The sequence below is a fragment of the Bombus pascuorum genome, chromosome 5 (genome assembly GCF_905332965.1).
Source record: "Bombus pascuorum chromosome 5, iyBomPasc1.1, whole genome shotgun sequence".
Lineage (NCBI taxonomy): Eukaryota > Metazoa > Arthropoda > Insecta > Hymenoptera > Apidae > Bombus > Bombus pascuorum.
The window spans coordinates 11,600,696-11,620,877 of NC_083492.1; the positions used below are offsets into that span (position 1 = coordinate 11,600,696).

General features: G+C 36.0%; 1 protein-coding gene across 3 annotated transcripts in view; it reads right to left on the minus strand.

Moving 5' to 3' along the window:
- Positions 1 to 5,652: 5,652 nt before the first annotated feature.
- The window catches only part of LOC132907011 (dynein axonemal heavy chain 3), a 34,071-nt gene continuing 19,541 nt past the window's right edge, over positions 5,653 to 20,182 (minus strand). For all 3 annotated transcript variants that reach the window (XM_060959721.1, XM_060959719.1, XM_060959722.1), the window contains 3 exons: positions 15,792 to 15,949; positions 6,242 to 7,010; positions 5,653 to 6,070 (listed from right to left, as the gene is read on the minus strand). In XM_060959721.1, coding sequence (XP_060815704.1) covers positions 5,774 to 6,070; positions 6,242 to 7,010; positions 15,792 to 15,949 — 1,224 coding nt within the window. In that variant the 3' untranslated portion in view covers positions 5,653 to 5,773. The remainder of the gene's footprint in view (positions 6,071 to 6,241; positions 7,011 to 15,791; positions 15,950 to 20,182) is intronic.

Consider the following 20,182-nt stretch of genomic DNA (forward strand, 5'->3'; position numbering starts at 1 on the left):
GTAAGTACATACATACTTGATCTAACTTAATCGATAAAAGTACCTGTCACATAGAAACTAAAGAAAAGATACTATATGAAAAATATATTATATTTCAAATCCCCTTTTAACCTTAGAAATGTATACAGAATGTTACCAACTATTAGTATCAGAAAGAAAATGAGAGAGCTCATACTTATGATTCTGGTTCTTCCCAAACTAGTGCTGCCGCCAGCAGTCAAGTACTGCAGATATTCCACGCTAGCATATACAAGAACCTTTAAAGTTAGGAATGTCGTTTGTTGGATTCCAGCATCAGAAAGGAAGTTTTCTCTCTGCTAGCATATACAAAAAACCTATTTAATTCTACCAAAACGATGTTCCACCAATATTCCCTGCGAATCCATACCACAAAAGTCTATTTCATTGTACAGTTCTACGGAAAAATTGTATTTTCCGTAATTCGATATAGATAAATATGAGAATAACAAAATCGCGCAATAATTAATCTTAGTTGACTCAGAAAGAGAAATTAATTGTTTATTATATATTTTTAGAAGAGAAAGAAAAACTTTTTCTTTCAAACGATAATGGATCAATGAAGTGATGTAATAATTGTAATATATTGTCCATACACAATAGCTTTTTAGATTTAACATTAAATTTATGTTCCTCGCGATAATTTTTTTGTTATAACAAAAGTTAAATTTCACCTTAATAGTAATTTCAGTAGTTAAGTGCTGCAAGTAATATTTCTGATGTGTTGTATCTGTTTTGCATGCTTATTCGTTTATTACGCATGCTATTAAAACAGTGGTAAAAACAGAAGAACAAATTAACTACAGACAAGATTTGATGTTATGACTAATTTGTTAACCACAATTTTCATTCATCTTACTTTTATTACTGAATAAAATTTATTATTATTATTTAGAAGTTTGTTTTTATTTTTTGCCAAATTTTAATGATTTTTTAATATGCTGTGAAAATCATGATTCTGATCATTTTTATATGTTCAGAATCACTATACATATAACCGTTGCAGTGCTCTAATTTCCGAGATATTCGCAAAAGTTGTCGTTGCTACATCATTGAATCCGGCCTATTATATATCTGTGACATAATCCATGTAACATTTTTTATTTATTTATTTAATTTGTACTTTACAATTTGTCCAGCTGGACATTTGGTAAATAAGTCACAAGTGTAGCCATAGTCGACACGTTGGTCGCTTCGTTCATCAAAATTTGGCGATTTGTTTATGTTTATACCATTGGTCATTGATCTCTTTATCTTTCTATTATACTTTACGAATTTAAATAAACAGCATCTATGAAAACTTCATTCACAGTAAGATATGCCAGGCTGTAAGAATCGTCTTCGAAAATTTTACGTCGGTATAGATCACTATTATTTTTTCTTATGTAGCAGCACTAGACCGCAAAGAACAACTCTCTTTCCAACGGTTTCGTTGATACATAGTATACCATCGTTGGAAGACTGTATATGAGAGACCGACGAAACATAAACAAGGCCGCGATAAAGCGTAAGAGCCAATAGGTCTAATGAGCCATCGATATCCCCACGGTCCTTCCGCCAAATAATAAAATAAAAAAGAGAAATCGAAGACGAAAAATAAAATATAAAAATAAAGAAATAAAAAGAGAGAATTTATTTCTTAGCACTTGGTTTACACTAACTACAATTCACTTCTGAACTCCAGCCGTAACTTTTCAAGACTGAAGCTCTTAGAACGAGCTTCTTCTTCCCGATTCTTTTTCTTTGTCATCCCTCAATATCCCCACTACTCACCCGTTTGTTAGGCGTTCTCGAACATTCGGCAAAAGGACCGTTGGGATATTGAGGGTTCGGCGACATACATTGTTGCCAAGTGCCGCCACATCTTTATTTCCGTCATCAGCCCATCGGTTCCGAAGCATGACCTGCTCATGAGGGTTGAGATGTGGTTGATGTTACAATCGCGGACGCCTAACGAACACGTACGTAGTGGGGATATTGAAAGAAGACAGTCGTGATTGGGGAGTCGTAAGCGAGAACTGTAAGTGAGGAATCGTGAATAAATAGTCGTCCACACGAGTCGCGAGCCGAAAGTTGTAAAGAAGCCGTTAGACGAGTTAATAAACGCACTGTTAAATAAAACGCCGAGTATTTCTTTGGCACCCTACACGTTCTACCATCTCAATTAAATTTTTTATTACTTTATAAGTAATTTGCTAATGTGTTACGCAAGGATTGTCGGCCGTCTCATAACGGCGGGATTGAAAATTATAATCCAAATCCAATACATTGATGATATTTATTTTTAATTGAATTAAGCAGACATTTTTTGTAGTCTCGTGTATGTAAGAAAATGCGAAGTTCGAACGCCTGGGACGGCCGCCTGGCCTTTGTCACGGATCAAGTTTCTGTTTGGCACGTGTTACGCTAAATGCGATTGTCCTTGCGAGTGTCACAGACGAAATGTCACAGACGAAATCCGACTAAACAAAGCGATAAGATAGCGAAATTCCAAGCACCTTAGCATGAGTGACCATCGGGATAACATCCGGTCACTCTATCCGTTGTCAGAAATATATGATCGAAGCCTTTTCCCACTCCCACGAATAAAAGAATTTAAATACTCTCCCTAAAATCATCCAAGGCAGTCTTGAACAGTCACGCCTAGAGCTCGGAAGTGTACTGCAAACAAGAAAAAAATAGTTTCTTTTTTTTCTTAATTTTCTTTTTTTATTTTTATTTTTTTTCTAGATTATTTATTTAAATTTTTACAATTTGTCTAGAAGGACATTTGGTAAAATATGATATCTTAGTGAATAAAAAAATAAAAATAAAAATATAGCCTGTGAGTGGCTACCCCCAGCGGGGTACCATCTTCGTGTTTGCAAGGTTATATCCTTTATGAGATCTGTTGGGTGTTTCCTTTTTAATCTTCTTTCAATGCTTGTTGTGTTATTTATTTCCGCTGCCAGCTGGTTGGGGTGCGTTGCTATTCTTTCTCTGTACCTTCTTGCAAGTCTGCTAATCTCCCCCTTGGTAGACCGTTGGTACTCCCAGGTCTTTCCGAATGTCCTCGTTTCTAACGTACCATGGGGCGTTTACTTATCGTTCTAAGAATTTTAGCTTGTATTCGTTTTTTTCTAAGTTATATCTTTTATGAGGTCTATTGGGTGTTTCCTTTTTAGTCTTCTTGCGATATTTGTTGTGTTGCACGTTTCAGCTGCCAGCTGGTTGGGGTGTGTTTCTATTCTTACTCTGTATCTTGTTGCGAATCTGGTAATCTCTTCCTTGACTGTTGGTATTCCCAGGTCTTTCCGAATGTCCTCGTTTCTAGCGTACCATGGGGCGTTTACTATCGTTCTAAGAATTTTAGCTTGTATTGTCTCAATTTTGCTTATATGGCTCATTCCTGCTGTTCCCCATAGTGGAATTCCGTATGTCTCTGGGTTGTTGTAAAGTATTGGCTTGTTTCTATATGTAATTATTATGGGCTATATTTATTTTATTTCCATTTAGTCCCTTTCAGTTCCCTTTTGACTGCCGAAGAGTGTGTCACGAATCAACTTTCCTTTTGCCATGTGGTACGCCAGATGTGACGGTCCTTGCGAGATTCCCCGTAGTCCGGACGCCAAGACCTATCTATTGTTCTATTAACTCGCAGCAGGCCTAAGAAGACGACATAAACCGAATCTGTTCAGTTTCAGTTTTCTTCACGTAAACATTTTCGGTTTACAGATGGTCCTTATGTTTGTTGCACTCGACTCTTACCTAATACGGAGAAAGCGGGTGCCTGGCAAGATAAGACTTTTCCCATAAACAAGGATGCCCACGAGCCATATCTAGCTCTCCTTGTCTTTACTACCTAATTCATTTACCAATGGGCATCGCGGATCGTTACCCTCACTTTTCCACCAAAAAGTGTGGACAACGAATCCGCGTTCTGAGTTCCAAAGGGAACACCCACACCGAGCTTTCTTCTTTGATCGTACGAGACCGTTCAAACAGTTCCATTTTTAATTTCAATTCAATCACAATATTGACCTTTGTAATAAAACTCTAAAGTCTAAAGACACCAGGTAAGGGTAATAAATAACATAACAAGATTTGATACCAAACAACCACTACCACTATTCCTAATAGAACTAGAACCGAACAAAAATAACAAGGAAATCTACGAAATAAGAAAATCCTAAACACAATAATCACAGTTGAACCACCCAGACACAAAAAAGACATACCACAATGTATGCGGTGTCAACAATATGGACACACAAAAAACTACTGCAACAGAAACCCGGTGTGTGTCAAATACGCAGAAAAGCATTTAACAACGTACTGCCCATACACGGGAAAAATAAACGAGGTAAAGTGCTACAACTGCAACGGAAACCACCCAGCCAGCTACAAAGACTGTCCAGCCAGAAAAATACTTCAACGCAAATTGTTTCCGCCGCTTCGAAGCAGGACATACAATTACTATCACACACAACAACACAGCGCAGAAGCTGAGACACCAACAAACGTACAGCACGTAACGAACATCAATCACAATAATACCAACACCTCTGGCAGTCGAAGCTACGCGCAAGTAACCAAACAAATAACACCCGTAGTCAACCAAAACCAAAACAATAACACCAACGACGCTACAGAAATCAAAGAACTACTAAAGCAATTCATCAAAAACACCGACATGTTAACAAAAACGATAAGCGAACAAAACGAAGCATTCAAACAGCAAACACAACAAATCACAGCTATGATACAACTGATAACAAACATGCTAAGCAAAAAATAAAAATGGACATACTAAAAATAGCAGCCTGGAACTCTAACGGCCTACAACAAAGGGCCCTAGAAACAAAAACATTCCTGTATCACAACAACATAGACATATTACTCGTATCAGAAACGCACTTCACAACAAAAAGCTACATAAAAATACCGTACTATACCATGTACGATACCAAGCACCCCTCAGGAAAAGCATACGGAGGGACCGCAGTGATAATAAGAAACGACATTAAACACCACCTACACAGCCAAGTTAGTAAAGAACACATACAAGCAACCACCGTTACCGTACAAACTAGCAGCAACCGTCTACAGCTGTCAGCAGGTTGTTTAACGCGATCGCGTCTCCCCGCGACTGGACAAAATACAGACCTAATATAGTCTAATTTAGTTAAAATTGCTTGCACAAGATTAATTCGGCGTACGAGGTACCGCCGATGACCGATACTTATTCAATGACGAACAAATCACAGTACACAAGTGTAAAAAATAGAAATTAATTTAAATGTTGTAATGTTCGATATTAGTTTGATCGTAAGAATCTCAACAACCCAATTGAAATAATCTTATGAAAATAAAGTAAAAAATACAGAAGCCTTGTTTCTCTTATTGCTATTTATGGAAAATTTCTCTCTTTTTTTTCTTCTTATTTATCAATCATTGTGTCATTGCTAGATTATAAGTAGATTAACAAATAGATTAGATAAACAGATTATAAATAACAAGAATAAATAACACCGGATATCCATTTTAAATAATAGGATTAAAAAAATTATTAATTATTATTAATTATTAGTAAAAAGAATTATTAATTCAAATTTTCAAAAATTAATTCTTTAAAAATGTGACTTTTGAATAGAATTGTATCTTTTGTAAAATTTTTATTAAAAATTTTCATATACATAGTTCTTAAATGTAATATTATTTTGACATCTACATATAAGATTGATATAGAAAATGATATATTTTCTTAATAATTTAATCAATCATCAAGTTGACACAAGCAAGCGACTCCTCTTTTAATCCAGTGAGATTCGTCAACGTGTGTTGGTAATAAAATATATAATACAAAGTTGGAAGAATGACCAGTAGTAGCCAAAACGCCACGTCTTTCGCTTGTTTTGTATACAGGACAATGATATACGTATTCAATAATAAATTCAGCTTTTATACCAGGTTTCAACCACATTACAGGAAGGAGATCAAACATTATTTTTGGTTCAGATTCATCAATTTCTTGTAACTGCCTATTCCATCTTGCTCCTTCTAAATATAGACCCTAAAAATTCAAATAAATTTTCTTAGAACAATTGTTTATTTATATATATTATTATTATTATATGCCAATTTTATCAATATGTTCTATTAGCATAAAGAAATGTTATACAAAGGTTATTAAATTTTTATTACTCTATTTCTGAGTGATATAATACTTAGCCAAAAGTCTTACCCTTATGTAAACTCCATAAGGTGGTGATGTTCTTACATCAGTTTCAAATTGAGTTACTTCAAATTTAAAATCTAATTTATCGATTGGAATTTTATTTTTACGGGCATAATTTTGCAAGACACCCGTAAGGAAAGATTGAGTAAAGAAGAAGCCAGATATCCAAAACACAGTTGGTGCATCATGATCTATCCAGTCTTGGAAAAATGCTAATCTGTCTAATAAGTCATTAATATAACTTGCGAGTGATTTTAGCGAAGGATAAGATCTTTTACTCCAAGTAACTGGCACTGTACCAATACTCATACTGAGAAAAACTTCTTCCAACTCAGATGACATTAGAACCAATCCCTTAATGGCTTTTTGTACATCTACTAAAGTAGTTTTAATCGTGTCAACGAGGTTATTAAATTTAATGAGTTCTTGACGGAGAACCGTATTCATACTATTCATATAGAGTACTGGATATTTTTTAGAAATTTCTAAAATATCAAATCGCAACGTTAATTTTGATAAAATGTCATCGCATAGACCGTAAACCACATCGTCGATATCTCTTTCAACTCCCACACTAGTAATATGTGGTTGAGTTAATAGAGTCCCTTTAAGTAGCTGCAATGATTCCTGATTATCCTTCGTTATATCTGCATTTTCATGTAAACCAAATACTTCTGGGTGTTGGATAATTGGCAGATTACGAATATATTCTAGACAGCCGTGATAATCTGTATTTTCTGGTAGACGATATATACAACTTGGTGTAAAGCAATACCTGTATTAAAAATATATAAGTACATAAGTTTATACAAGATATCTTACCTATCACGGTGTATATAAAGATCTTAATTACTCTCAAAAAATTGAATTCAAATGTGTTGATTGTTCATTTCATATATGTATCTATAGTAGAGGAAAATTGGAAAAAGGAAAAGTAAAGGAACATCGGATTTACTATCTTAGTCCTTTACCAGGTATGTAAATATGAAACCGGAATTTTTATATAGAAAATACACGTTTATTGTATGAAAATGATTAAAAATATTTTATTCGAAGTATTGCCCATCGCTAGCTATACATTTTTCCCACCTGTCTGGCAATTGATGGATGCCACGCCAAAAAAATTGTCTCTCTTTTGAGGCAAACCAGTCATCGAGCCATTTTCGTACATTTTCGTAAGAAGTGAAGTGCTGGTCAGAAAGTGCGTGTCCCATCGATGCAAATAAATAGTAATTGGACGGAGCCAAGTCTGGTGAGTAAGCCGCGTGCGAAAGTATTTCCCAACTGAACGCTTCAATCGTTTCCTTGACCGGTTTTGCTGTATGCGATGGTGCATTATCATGGAGCAAAATTACTTTGTGTTGCCTTTTTTGATATTCTGGTCGTTTTTCACGCAAAGCTTGATTCAAATCGATCATTTGTTGTCGGTAGCGCTCAGTATTAACGGTTTCGCCAGATTTTAACAGCTCATAATAGATCACACCCTCCTGATCCCACCAAACACAGAGCATCGTCTTCCGTCCATAGCGATTTGGTCTTGTAGTCGATGTCGATGGTTCGCCTGGAGCTACTCATGATATTTTAGGATTCTTAAAATATATCCACTTTTCATCGCCAGTCACAATTCGGTGGAGAAATGACTTTTTTCTGTATCTGGCGAGCAGCATTTCGCAAGTGGTTTTTCGGTTTTCCTGCTGTCTTTCATTCAGTTCATGTGGAACCCATTTTCCCACCTTCTGGATCTTTCCCATGGCTTTCAAACGTATGGAGACGGTTTCTCGTGTCACGTTTAATTGATCAGCGAGTTGTTGTTGCGTTTGAGCGTCATCCTCATCCAACAATGCTTGAAATTCGCTGTCTTGAAACTTTTTCGGTGGTCTTCCACGTCCTTCGTTCCTCACGTCAAAATTGCCACTTTTGAATTTTTTAAACCACTCAAAGCACTGTGATTTACCAAGAGCATGCTCACCGTAAGCTTCGACAAGCATTCGATGCGATTCTGCAGCAGTTTTCTTCAAATGGTAACAGAAAATCAATGCTGTCCGCAAATCGTAGTTTCCAGGCACAAAATTCGACATGTTCAACGCTATTACAAACTATGCTGTTGTATGAAACTTGTATTGTTGTAAGTCGAAAATGTTTGTGAGATGTCAACAAAGACTTTTGGCATCAATGACGCAGTTTAGTGATAACTACATTATCAGTTAGGGCCATCTATAGGCAAATTCCGGTTTCATACTTACAGTCCTCTCTAGGAGGATATCCTAGGGAAAGTAATGAAATCTAAAGAGTATCTGAAACAACTTGCAACATTGGATTCGACTTTAAAGAAGATCAACATCGAAATTGATAAGTGTAAATGTGAACGAGACACTCGAGAAAATCAGAAACTCTAAAACTACAACGAACCAGAAGATATGGAGCAAAACGAAACAGACAGCAATAGTCGACAATAAATCAGTAGAATATGTAGAGTAATTAGAAATTAGGATAGTCTGTACGCAATCGCACTCTTGTAAATCTACGTCCCTTGCGAATGTACTAGGCGTAATTACACGCGTCATCACTAGAGATAACTTTTGAACGTAACCGTTCAAGTATGTTCGGAATTTGGAGTGGCCATATGGTGTGAATTCTCAACTAATTGGCGATCAGTCAGGTTGCAACTGACCGGTTGATATCATGAACCGTGAACGCTATTAACGCTCAAGGTGGAGGTAGATTAAAGATACAGAGTGATGTTATGTTTATTTGATTTATTTGCACTGTTTAGTATAACTCGAAGATGTTGACTGATTGAAGATTGGAAAACTAATATCCTTCGGTGATGGTGCTGTCGCGGAGGAAAACTAGTGATGGGTGTGTCTAAAGCACGGAAAAAGTGGATTCGTTGATGGCACTTTTGGTTAGGAAAATGAGGGCAACGATCATTGCTGCTAATTGGATAAGGGAAAGGCTGGTTGGTTGAAAGAATGGGTGCTGGCCGCTCCCAATCAAAGATCGCTCGTGGATGGTATTGTACATGGGCAAAACTCACTATCCCGTGTTTTCTCGGGATGGATTATAACTCAATGCTTCAACTTAAAAGATACGTGTGTGATCTTAAGGACCTTAACTATAAAAAATGCTAAAATTTATGATGGACCCTTAAGATTATTGAAAGTCCGCAATAAGGGATTTTAGATATCTGGTGGCCATCTTGCCCGAGGGACAGAGTCATGGGACGTAACAGACAGCCACTCCAAACCCTCCCCTTCCCTCTCATCCCGACACCCTCCCCCCAAAAAATCCCACAGCGCACAAAAGTAAACCACCGAAGAGTCCTGTTTTGCGGCCAAGTTTCAGGACAAAAATACAACACAAACAAGAATACACAAAAGCTCCGCTCCCCTGCGGCTTAAATCTAAAAAACAAAAATAAACACAAAAACCGTAAAACCACGACACATAATATAGCATGGCTACGTCGTACCGTCGCGTATCGGTACTTTTGCCTAACACACTTTACTCAAATTCATTGTTTATTGTGAATTTCAAAAATGTATCAAAAAAAAAAAAATAAATCTTGACAAAATAAACGATTTAAAAAAAAAAGGAACAGCCACTCCAAAACACACAAAAAGTAGACTACCGAAGCGTCCTGTTTTACGGCCAAGTTTCAGGACAAAAATACAACACAAACAAGAACACACAAAAGCTCCGCTCCCCAGCGGCTTAAATCCAAAAAAAACCAACACAAGAACGAAAACACAAAAAATTGTAAAAACCACGACACTCAATACAGTATAGTTCCCTTTTGACTGCCGAAGAGTGCAGACGTGCCGGATGCCCGGAGAGGTCTCTCCCTCGAAACAGGACGTGGAGAAAAAGTGTTCCCGAAAGTGCGAAAAACAGGGAAAACAAAAAATGCAACGAGTGCCACCGCTCAGGATATCAAGCAACGGCGAAACATATGCCGTACACAAAGATATGGAAATCCAAGAATCTACAGAAACCGAAATGGAAATCATTCGAATGAGCGACGATACAAACGCCAACAACAACGAAATGACACAACAAGACGGAAGCTGGCAGGTCGTAACTCCCAGCAAAAGAAGAAAAATTACAACAAACGCAAATACTAGGAGGGCTGCAGAAACAGAAAGTAAGCAGTGGCTCCAAGAAATCCCACTACAAAACCCCTTCAGCATACTACCACAAGAGAAGGAACCAGAAACAACTGAAAAACCAAAACACAACGTCAAACCACCACCAATATACATCGATGCGCAAGTAATAGACCCCCTCCTCGAACTGCTAAACAATACGGCAGGCAAAGAAAACTACTCAATAAAACAATTAAAACTGGACCAGGTAAAAGTGCTAACCAACGCCCCAGAAACCTACAGAAAAGTGGTAAAAGTGCTAAAAGAAAAAAACGCCGGGTACCATACCTACCAACTCAAAACTGACAAAAGCTATAAAGCAGTTATCAGAGGACTACACCCAAAGACAAACACAAGCAACATATGTGACGAACTAGCCAAAATCGGACACCAGGTAAGGGTAATAAATAACATAACAAGATTTGATACCAAACAACCACTACCGCTGTTCCTAATAGAACTAGAACCGAACAAAAACAACAAGGAAATCTATGACATTAAACAAATCTTAAACACAATAATCACAGTTGAACCACCCAGACAAAGAAAAGACATACCTCAATGCATGCGGTGCCAACAAAAAATTACTGCAACAGAAACCCGGTGTGCGTCAAATACGCAGAAAAGCACCTGACAACTTACTGCCTATATACGGGAAAAATAAACGAGGTAAAGTGCTACAACTGCAACGGAAACCACCCAGCCAGCTACAAAGACTGCCCAGCCAGAAAAATACTCCAACGTAAATTGTTTCCGCCGCTTAGAAGCAGGACATATAACGAACACTCCGAAGCAAAAGACATCAAAGCAGGTGTTCCACAAGGAAGCGTCCTAGGACCCATACTATACACATTATACACGGCCAACATTCCAACAACTACCAATAGCAAAATACTGACATTCGCGGACGACACAGCCGTGCTAGTCAGGCACACTAACCCTGTAACAGCAGCCACAATACTACAAGAGCACATCACAAAAATAGAAAAGTGGCTACAGGATAAACAAATCAAAGCTAACCCTAACAAATGCAACCACATCACATTCACATTGAGAAAACAGATAACACCAAACATCTTCCTGAACGGCACGCAAATAACACAAACAAGGCAAGTCAAATACCTTGGACTTCACATAGATACACACTTCACATGGAAACAGCATATCAAATCAATAATAGACAAAATACAGACAGCAAGGAGACAAATGCACTGGTTAACAAGCCGAAAATCCAAACTAAGCACAGAAAACAAACTAAAAATATACAAAATAATCATAAAACCAATCTGGACATACGGAATTCCACTATGGGGAACAGCAGCAACGAGTCATATAACCAAAATCGAAACAATACAAGCCAAAATCCTTAGAACAATAGTAAACGCCCCATGGTACGTTAGAAACGAGGACATAAGGAAAGACCTCGGAATACCAACGGTCAAGGAGGAGATTACCAGATTCGCAATAAGATACAGAACAAGAATAGAAACACACCCGAACCAGCTGGCAGCTGAAACGTGCAACACAACAAATATCGCAAGAAGACTAAAAAGGAAACACCCAATAGACCTCATAAAAGATATAACATAGGAAAAAAAAAAAAAAAAAAAAAACTCAATACAGTATGGCTACGTCGTACCGTCGCGTATCGGTACCTTTGCCTAACACACCTTATTCTAATTCATAGTTTATGTGAATTCTACAATGTATTAAAAAAAAACAAATCTTGGCATAAATAAACACTATTAAAAAAAAAAAAAAAAAAAAAAAACAGCCACTCTAAATCCCGAACAACTACCAGAGGTCAAGAAGAGTCTTCCTTAATTTTTTAAAAGTGGAATATTATACTCTGTTCATTTAAGTAGCTCTTACGAAACTGAATAACATTTAATTAAAGCATTTATCGTTATTCTGAATAATTAAAGAGTTATGGCAGAAGGAAGGTCTTAAAGAGGAATTACGCGAATGCGTTGAAGGGTACTTAAAATAGATGTATTCTGAGGTAAAAATCATTTTATTAAGTATTTGAAATTGTAACCACTCATTTCTAAACACTTGTTTACTCTATGTGCAACGTTCTTCTCTTTATATCTTTTTTTGTTGTAGGTGTTGTACTCATAACTTATGAATGTTTAGAAGTGAATGGCCGTCATTTTGAATACTTAAATTTAATTTTTCTTCAGAATACGTCTATTTTAATCACTCTTTGTCGTCTCCATGTAGTTCCCCTTGAGATATTCCTTCCGTCATACATCTTTAATTATGCAGAGTAACGATAAATGCTTCAAGTAAATTTTATTCAGTTTCATAAGATCTAAATGAACAGAATATGGTATTTCATTTTTAAAACATAAGGAAGGATCCTGTTGACTCCAAGTGGTCATCTCAGAAACATCTCTTGTTCCTCAAATAATTATAAGCAGCTCTTTTGTACTACTAAAATGAAGAAAAGCTTAATCCATATCTGCTATACTTTCTGTGAAAACGGCTTATAATGCTTTATGTGAATCATTCTATACTTTTGAAAATAATATCTCACCATTTTAATCTTATCACTGTATGAAAAATTAGAAGCGTTTTTACTAAATAATAAGTTAGCAGAGGAGCAAGATTTATGCATTCTTCGAGGACCTAAAGGCGATTTTTGACAAGGTAAGCAAGGGGAAGCTTCGGCAGGTCATAGAGATAAGAGGTATAAGTAAAGGACTCATTGAAAGAATTGCAAAAATTTATGAAGAAACCATTTGCGCGTAATAAGAGGAACAATTAACAATAAGCTCTCGGAAGAATTCTAGACACATGAGCGTATCAGACAGGGATGCGCTCTAAGTTCAATGTTACTCATAACGTTTATAGACGACATATGATAGAGGAAGATCTTATTTAGAAGAGGATGGGTAGGAGGGTTGGCGGTGGAAAGCGAAAAGTTCTAGTCATTAGTTATTTTATTATTATTATTATTATTATTATTATTTAATTTGTACTTTACAATTTGTCCAACTGGACATTCAATACATTTTTCCAGCTTTATTGCTAATTAACATGTGGATGGCTACCCCCAGCGGGATACCATCTTCGAGTTTGTCTATTTTATTTCTTTAGTGAGATCAGTGAGCTGTTTTCTCTTTAGTCTTCTTTTTATAAGAGTTTTGCTCGCTTCAACAGCCAGCTGGTTTGGATGTTTTGCCGTTCTTACCTTGTTTTTTTTTGCGTATCTGCCGACTTCTTTTTTGACCGTTGGTATTTTTAGGTCTTTGCGTATATCTTCGTTTCTGACATACCATGGGGCGTTGACTATTGTTCTGAGTATCTTCGATTGTAGCGACTCTAGTTTATTTATGTGTCCCCTCATAATAGTATTTCGTACGTTCAAATTTGTTTTATTATCGTTTTGTAAATTTTCAGTTTATTTTCCATACTGAGTTTAGAGTTTCGACTAGCTAGCTAGTGCATCTGTCTTTTTTTTATCCGTATTTTGTCTCTAATTGATTTAGTATGGTGCTTCCATGTAAGTTGTGTGTCTAAGTGCAGTCGTTATTTTTTTTATTTTATTTAACTTGTATTTAACTTGCCTTGTTTGTTTTATGTGTGTGCCATTCAGTTGGATATTTGGTGGTTTCCGTTTTCTTAGTGTAAATGTAGTATGTTTGCATGTAAATGTAATATGGCTTCATTTACTGGAGTTTGCTTTTATCTGTTTATCTAGTAGCCATTTTTCTCTTTTTGTAATATGCTCTTGTAGTAATGTGACTGCTATTTCTGGATTAATGTGCCTGACTAGGTGTGTCTGACTATCGTGTTTAGGATTTTTTGAATGTCAAAGATTTCTTTGTTATTAGCTTTGAGTTCAAGTTCTATTAGAAAAAGTGGGAATAGCTGTTTCGTATCGTATCTGGTTATATTATTTATTGTTCTTGCTTGGTGTCCGATTTTTGTTAATTTCTCTCATATATTTTTTGTGTTTGTCCTTGGGTGTAGTCCTCTAATTACTATTTTGTAGCATTCTTCTGCTTTGAACTGGAATGTATGATACCCAATATTTTTCTCCTTTAATGCTTGCGTCACTTTTCTAAATACTTCTGGAGTTTTTGTTTGCACTTTTACTTGTTCCAGTTTTAATTGCTTTATACTGAAGTTTTCTTTTCCAGCAGTATCGTTCAATAGCTCAATTGGGGAATCTATTATTTGGGTATCGATGTAGATCGGTGGTGGTTTAACGATATGAGTTGTGGCTTTTTCTTTTGGGTCCAGATCTACCTCTTCTATCAGTGAACTGAATGAATTTCGGAATGAGATGTCTTGTAGCCACTGTTGCTTCTGTGTACCTGAAATTTTCATAGCGCTTGTGCCTGGTATTATTTACGCTATTTGTGTGCTGCTGCTACCTTCCAATGTTCATCTTGATATTTATAAAAGATATAACTTAGAAAACACGAAGCTGGCACCCCGCTGGGGGTAGCCACCCATATGCTATATTTATTTTATTTTATTTTTTTTATTTACCAATGAGATATAACACTTTACCAAATGTCCTTCAGGACAAATTGTAAAAACCAAAATAAAATAAAAAAAAAAAAACCAATATGATATCTAACATATTGATAACTGTTGCGTATTATTCAAACATGTAATGTAAAAATACATTCATAACACTTTGTTTATAGCAAAAAAAAAAATAGTTCGTCATTGTAGCTGTTTTCTTCGTGCTTTTGCAACGTTTCCATTTCTTTTATAGGTAAGCTTTCCTGTTCTTTGTTAATTGGTTGTTTTCTGTTTAACGTATTTGTAGCTTTATTTATGTAGTATATTTCACCTTTGTTTGTTATATTGATTGGCGGTATTTGTTGTTGCATTTTGCAGCTTTAATCATTTGGCAGTGTTCATTGTCGTTTTGTCCACCTAAATTCACTGCTTGTCGCACTTTCACCGAAGCACAGTTTGTCACGTCTGCTTAGCTCGGCTGCTCGGGCAGAACTGGCCATTAGTGTATGCGAAACAAAAAAGACAAACTCGACGATGGTATCTCGTTGGGGGTAGTCATCCACATGTTATTTAGCAATAAACTTAGAAACATTCATCAAATCTCAAATTGTAAAGTACAAATTAAATAAAAAAAGAAGAAAAAATTACTGTATGCAATTTTGTATGTAATTTTCAACAAAGGAAACGAGTTGAAAAATGTGTAAATGGAATATGTTTGTATGTATAAGATAAGATTTAGTTAAAAAGTTTGAAAACTGAAGTCCATTTCATAGATGTAGGATTGAAATTAATAAACATAATACATATAAATAAGAAATACGCATATACATTACAAATGATACAGCATTTAATGTAATAACGTAAAGAAGTAAATCAATAGATTATGAATTTATCGTATTATAAATATCTAGATGTATTCATAAAACTTACTGTGGATCGGTAATAACATCCTCATTGTAGTATTGTTTCAATAATGAATCCAGCAAACGTCTATCCTTATCATCAGTTACACGGCCACCGTAATTACATTCACCCGTTAAATAGAGAAGTGCATCAAACGGTACTTGCTCATAATCATTTAAAAAGAGCTAATATATAAGGAAAAGAAACTTCAATATATAAAGTGATACCAACGTAATGGTGCAACAGAAAAAAGTGTGAATCTACATGAAAGAATAAGTAGAAAATGTAAAGCTATATTTTTTTCGTGTAATAATTTCCGAATAAATCAACATTAACGATTTGCCGAATACACGTACACTTACCTATGCACGATCTCACTTACTCCTACTTTCAATGGATATTATTGCAAAGTGTTGAAGTGATCGCCACTTCTAAGAAAAAAGAATAGAAACACAGCCGAACCAGCTGGCAGCGGAAACGAACAACACAACAAACATCGCAAGAAGACTAAAAAGGAAACACCCAATAGACCACATAAAAGATATAACCTAGCAAACACCAAGATGGCACCCCGCTGGGAGTAGCCACCCACATGCTATATTTATTTTTATTTTATTTATTTTTTTATTACCAATGAGATATAACACTTTACCAAATGTCCTTCAGGACAAATTGTAAAAACCAAAAATAAACTAAAAAAAAAAAACTTCTAAGAAAACTCATCTAGTCTTCGGTTTTCTCAAGCGTCAAAGCCATCGATAACGCATAGACAAAAGAATGCGTCGATGACAGACTATAAGCGGTACATGTACGACGTTGGCTTCGGGATTCTTTTAGTCTCTTGGGTAACATTGCTAGTGTGCGGATCTGGACCAGCTTACATTGTATTCCACAGTCATTGTATAATACAGTCATTCGAAATTTGTGACAATGAGCCTTTGGACTCGAGGTGACCATCGGTCGCCGAAGCGTGGCCACGGTCGCGGGATGAACGTTCCGCCTAACAGAGATATGAAGTTACGTAGCTTTCCTTTAAAGAATTGGCAGTACCGACACTTGACAATAAAACATTGTAACAGTCCCGCGGCTCGTCACACATAGACCGCATTCTTTGAGTAAGATGATCGCCAGATGCCGATGCATCATTCACAGTTTATGCTCAGATAGTCTGAGGAGCCGCTACAAATCTTAGGACTTAGTCCTTCCGATTGACAAACAGTCTTTGTTCTATCCGTCCGTAAATCTGTCACCTATTGCGGAAAGATATGGGAGATCAGATTTCCTCAGGTGCGACGCTTCCCGCCAGGAACTCTCTCTCAAAGGCGGCTAGCATCTTTTGCTAACCGCCGATATAGAAATTAACCAATTAACAGCAACGCCCATTTCCCTCACCCTCCGTGTGGAGGCTTTCTTTGACGAATCCGATGATCTCGTGCCCTTAGGCACATCCCATCATAGTTTTCCTCTGCAGCGTCGTCGTGACGGAAAGTCATTCCCTTTCTTGCAGTCTCATTAGCCATATACCTAGTGTGTTTGTACGATCGGTGAATAATCTACGTCTTAGCAAAGAGCTAATCAAGCGATCCTTGTATCACGAGTAGTAAGTCGAGTCCGACTTAGACTTCGAAGCAAAGTATATTCGTTATCCCGTGGACCGTGGATTCGCCATATCGAACCTAGGGTCATTGTCATTAGCGTCTAGTTACCGCGGCCGCTTGTCAATCTTGTACCAACTATATCAGTGTAATAAACGTTTGTGCAACAACAATGAACAACACCAGCGAAGACTCATTACACGCCCCTAACGCCAACCCGACATATACAGTGCTGGACAAAAGTATTGGCACAGCAAGATTGTTATGATACAAATGCTTATAACTATTAAACAAATTGATTTAAACAAAAAACTTTTTGACGTATTTATTTATTATCTATCCTAGTTTATTACATAACAAGAGCAACAATATAAATAAAATAATACGCAAAATAATAACAAAAATATATTTTTTGAACATTTTATGGGTGGACAAAAGTATTGGCACAGTAGAATATTTACGCTTATAACTAATTACATAATAAACTTCTAATATTTTGTTGGCAGTCCTTTTCTTTTAAGGACTTCCTTTAATCTTCTGGGCATCGAGTGGACTAATTTTTTAGTGAATTCAGGTACAATATTGCTCCATTCCTGCAGAAGAACTTTCTTCAGTTCAGACTTGCTTGTGATATTATGTTTCCTAATTCTTTTTTCCAATTCGTTCCACACGTGCTCAATGGGATTCATATCGGGACTTTGAGGTGGTGTGTTTAATGTGTGGGCAGTATTATATATTATCCACTGACGAACAATATACGCCATATGTTTAGGATCTCGATCCTGCTGAAAATAGAAATCCCTGGGGAGGTTTAATTTTTGAGTACTTTTCAAAAGATTTTGCTTGAGTATATTTAAATATACATATTTATCCATTATCTCATCAATGAATATAAGTTCTCCTACACCCGATGATGCCATACATCCCCACACCATTAAACCACCACCCCCATGTTTCATGGTGGCTTGCAGATTCAGTTCGTCCATCTCTGTGTTGGGTTTTCGCCATACTAATATTCTGCCGTCAGATTTAAAAATATTAAACTTACTTTCATCTGAAAACATGATCTTTTCCCAAAAATCAGTATCTTTCGTAACAAACTCTTTCGCGAATTCCACTCTTTTCTTTTGGTTTATTTTACTGATGTAGGGCTTTCTTCGTGCTGCACGGGCAGAATAACCGGCATCCTTCAATACCCTACGTACAGTTTTGGTACTTACTTCTTTTTCACACTCAGCTTTTAACATCGAAGCAATTTCAGTCGAATTAGTTTTTGGATCCGTTAAAAGCTGAGTGTGAAAAAGAAGTAAGTACCAAAACTGTACGTAGGGTATTGAAGGATGCCGGTTATTCTGCCCGTGCAGCACGAAGAAAGCCCTACATCAGTAAAATAAACCAAAAGAAAAGAGTGGAATTCGCGAAAGAGTTTGTTACGAAAGATACTGATTTTTGGGAAAAGATCATGTTTTCAGATGAAAGTAAGTTTAATATTTTTAAATCTGACGGCAGAATATTAGTATGGCGAAAACCCAACACAGAGATGGACGAACTGAATCTGCAAGCCACCATGAAACATGGGGGTGGTGGTTTAATGGTGTGGGGATGTATGGCATCATCGGGTGTAGGAGAACTTATATTCATTGATGAGATAATGGATAAATATGTATATTTAAATATACTCAAGCAAAATCTTTTGAAAAGTACTCAAAAATTAAACCTCCCCAGGGATTTCTATTTTCAGCAGGATCGAGATCCTAAACATATGGCGTATATTGTTCGTCAGTGGATAATATATAATACTGCCCACACATTAAACACACCACCTCAAAGTCCCGATATGAATCCCATTGAGCACGTGTGGAACGAATTGGAAAAAAGAATTAGGAAACATAATATCACAAGCAAGTCTGAACTGAAGAAAGTTCTTCTGCAGGAATGGAGCAATATTGTACCTGAATTCACTAAAAAATTAGTCCACTCGATGCCCAGAAGATTAAAGGAAGTCCTTAAAAGAAAAGGACTGCCAACAAAATATTAGAAGTTTATTATGTAATTAGTTATAAGCGTAAATATTCTACTGTGCTAATACTTTTGTCCACCCATAAAATGTTCAAAAAATATATTTTTGTTATTATTTTGCGTATTATTTTATTTATATTGTTGCTCTTGTTATGTAATAAACTAGAATAGATAATAAATAAATACGTCAAAAAGTTTTTTGTTTAAATCAATTTGTTTAGTAGTTATAAGCATTTCTATCATAACAATCATGCTGTGCCAATACTTTTGTCCAGCACTGTATATACTTACAATACCTTACAATTTACTCATGCGTTTCTTTGATTCCACATACATCAAATAACCTTAACACAAAGTCTGTATGGTTTTTGCATCCAAACATTTGATAAAACATTTTGTGCAAAAAGATATTACTGATTTTGAAATGCGCTAAAAAGTACAAAGTATTTTATCTATACTTTATTTAGACACATATTTAATAACGACTAAGATTACTCATTTACTTACTAAACATAGCAGATTAAATATATTCCTACCTATTCGAAGGTGGCGCAAAATTAAAAATGCTACTAATATACATTTTTAATTGTAACATCAGTAATTGTAACGATTGTATCTTAATTTAATGACAAGTTTGATGTACATATAATTCCATTAAGCATTAACGTTTTACGACATTTTGATAACCTTCGATTAGATTGCAATATATTTAATATGCTATGTTTAGCAAGTAAGTGAGTAATTCTAACCGTTATTGAATATGTGTTTAAATAAAGTATAAATAAAATTATTTTTAAAATTATT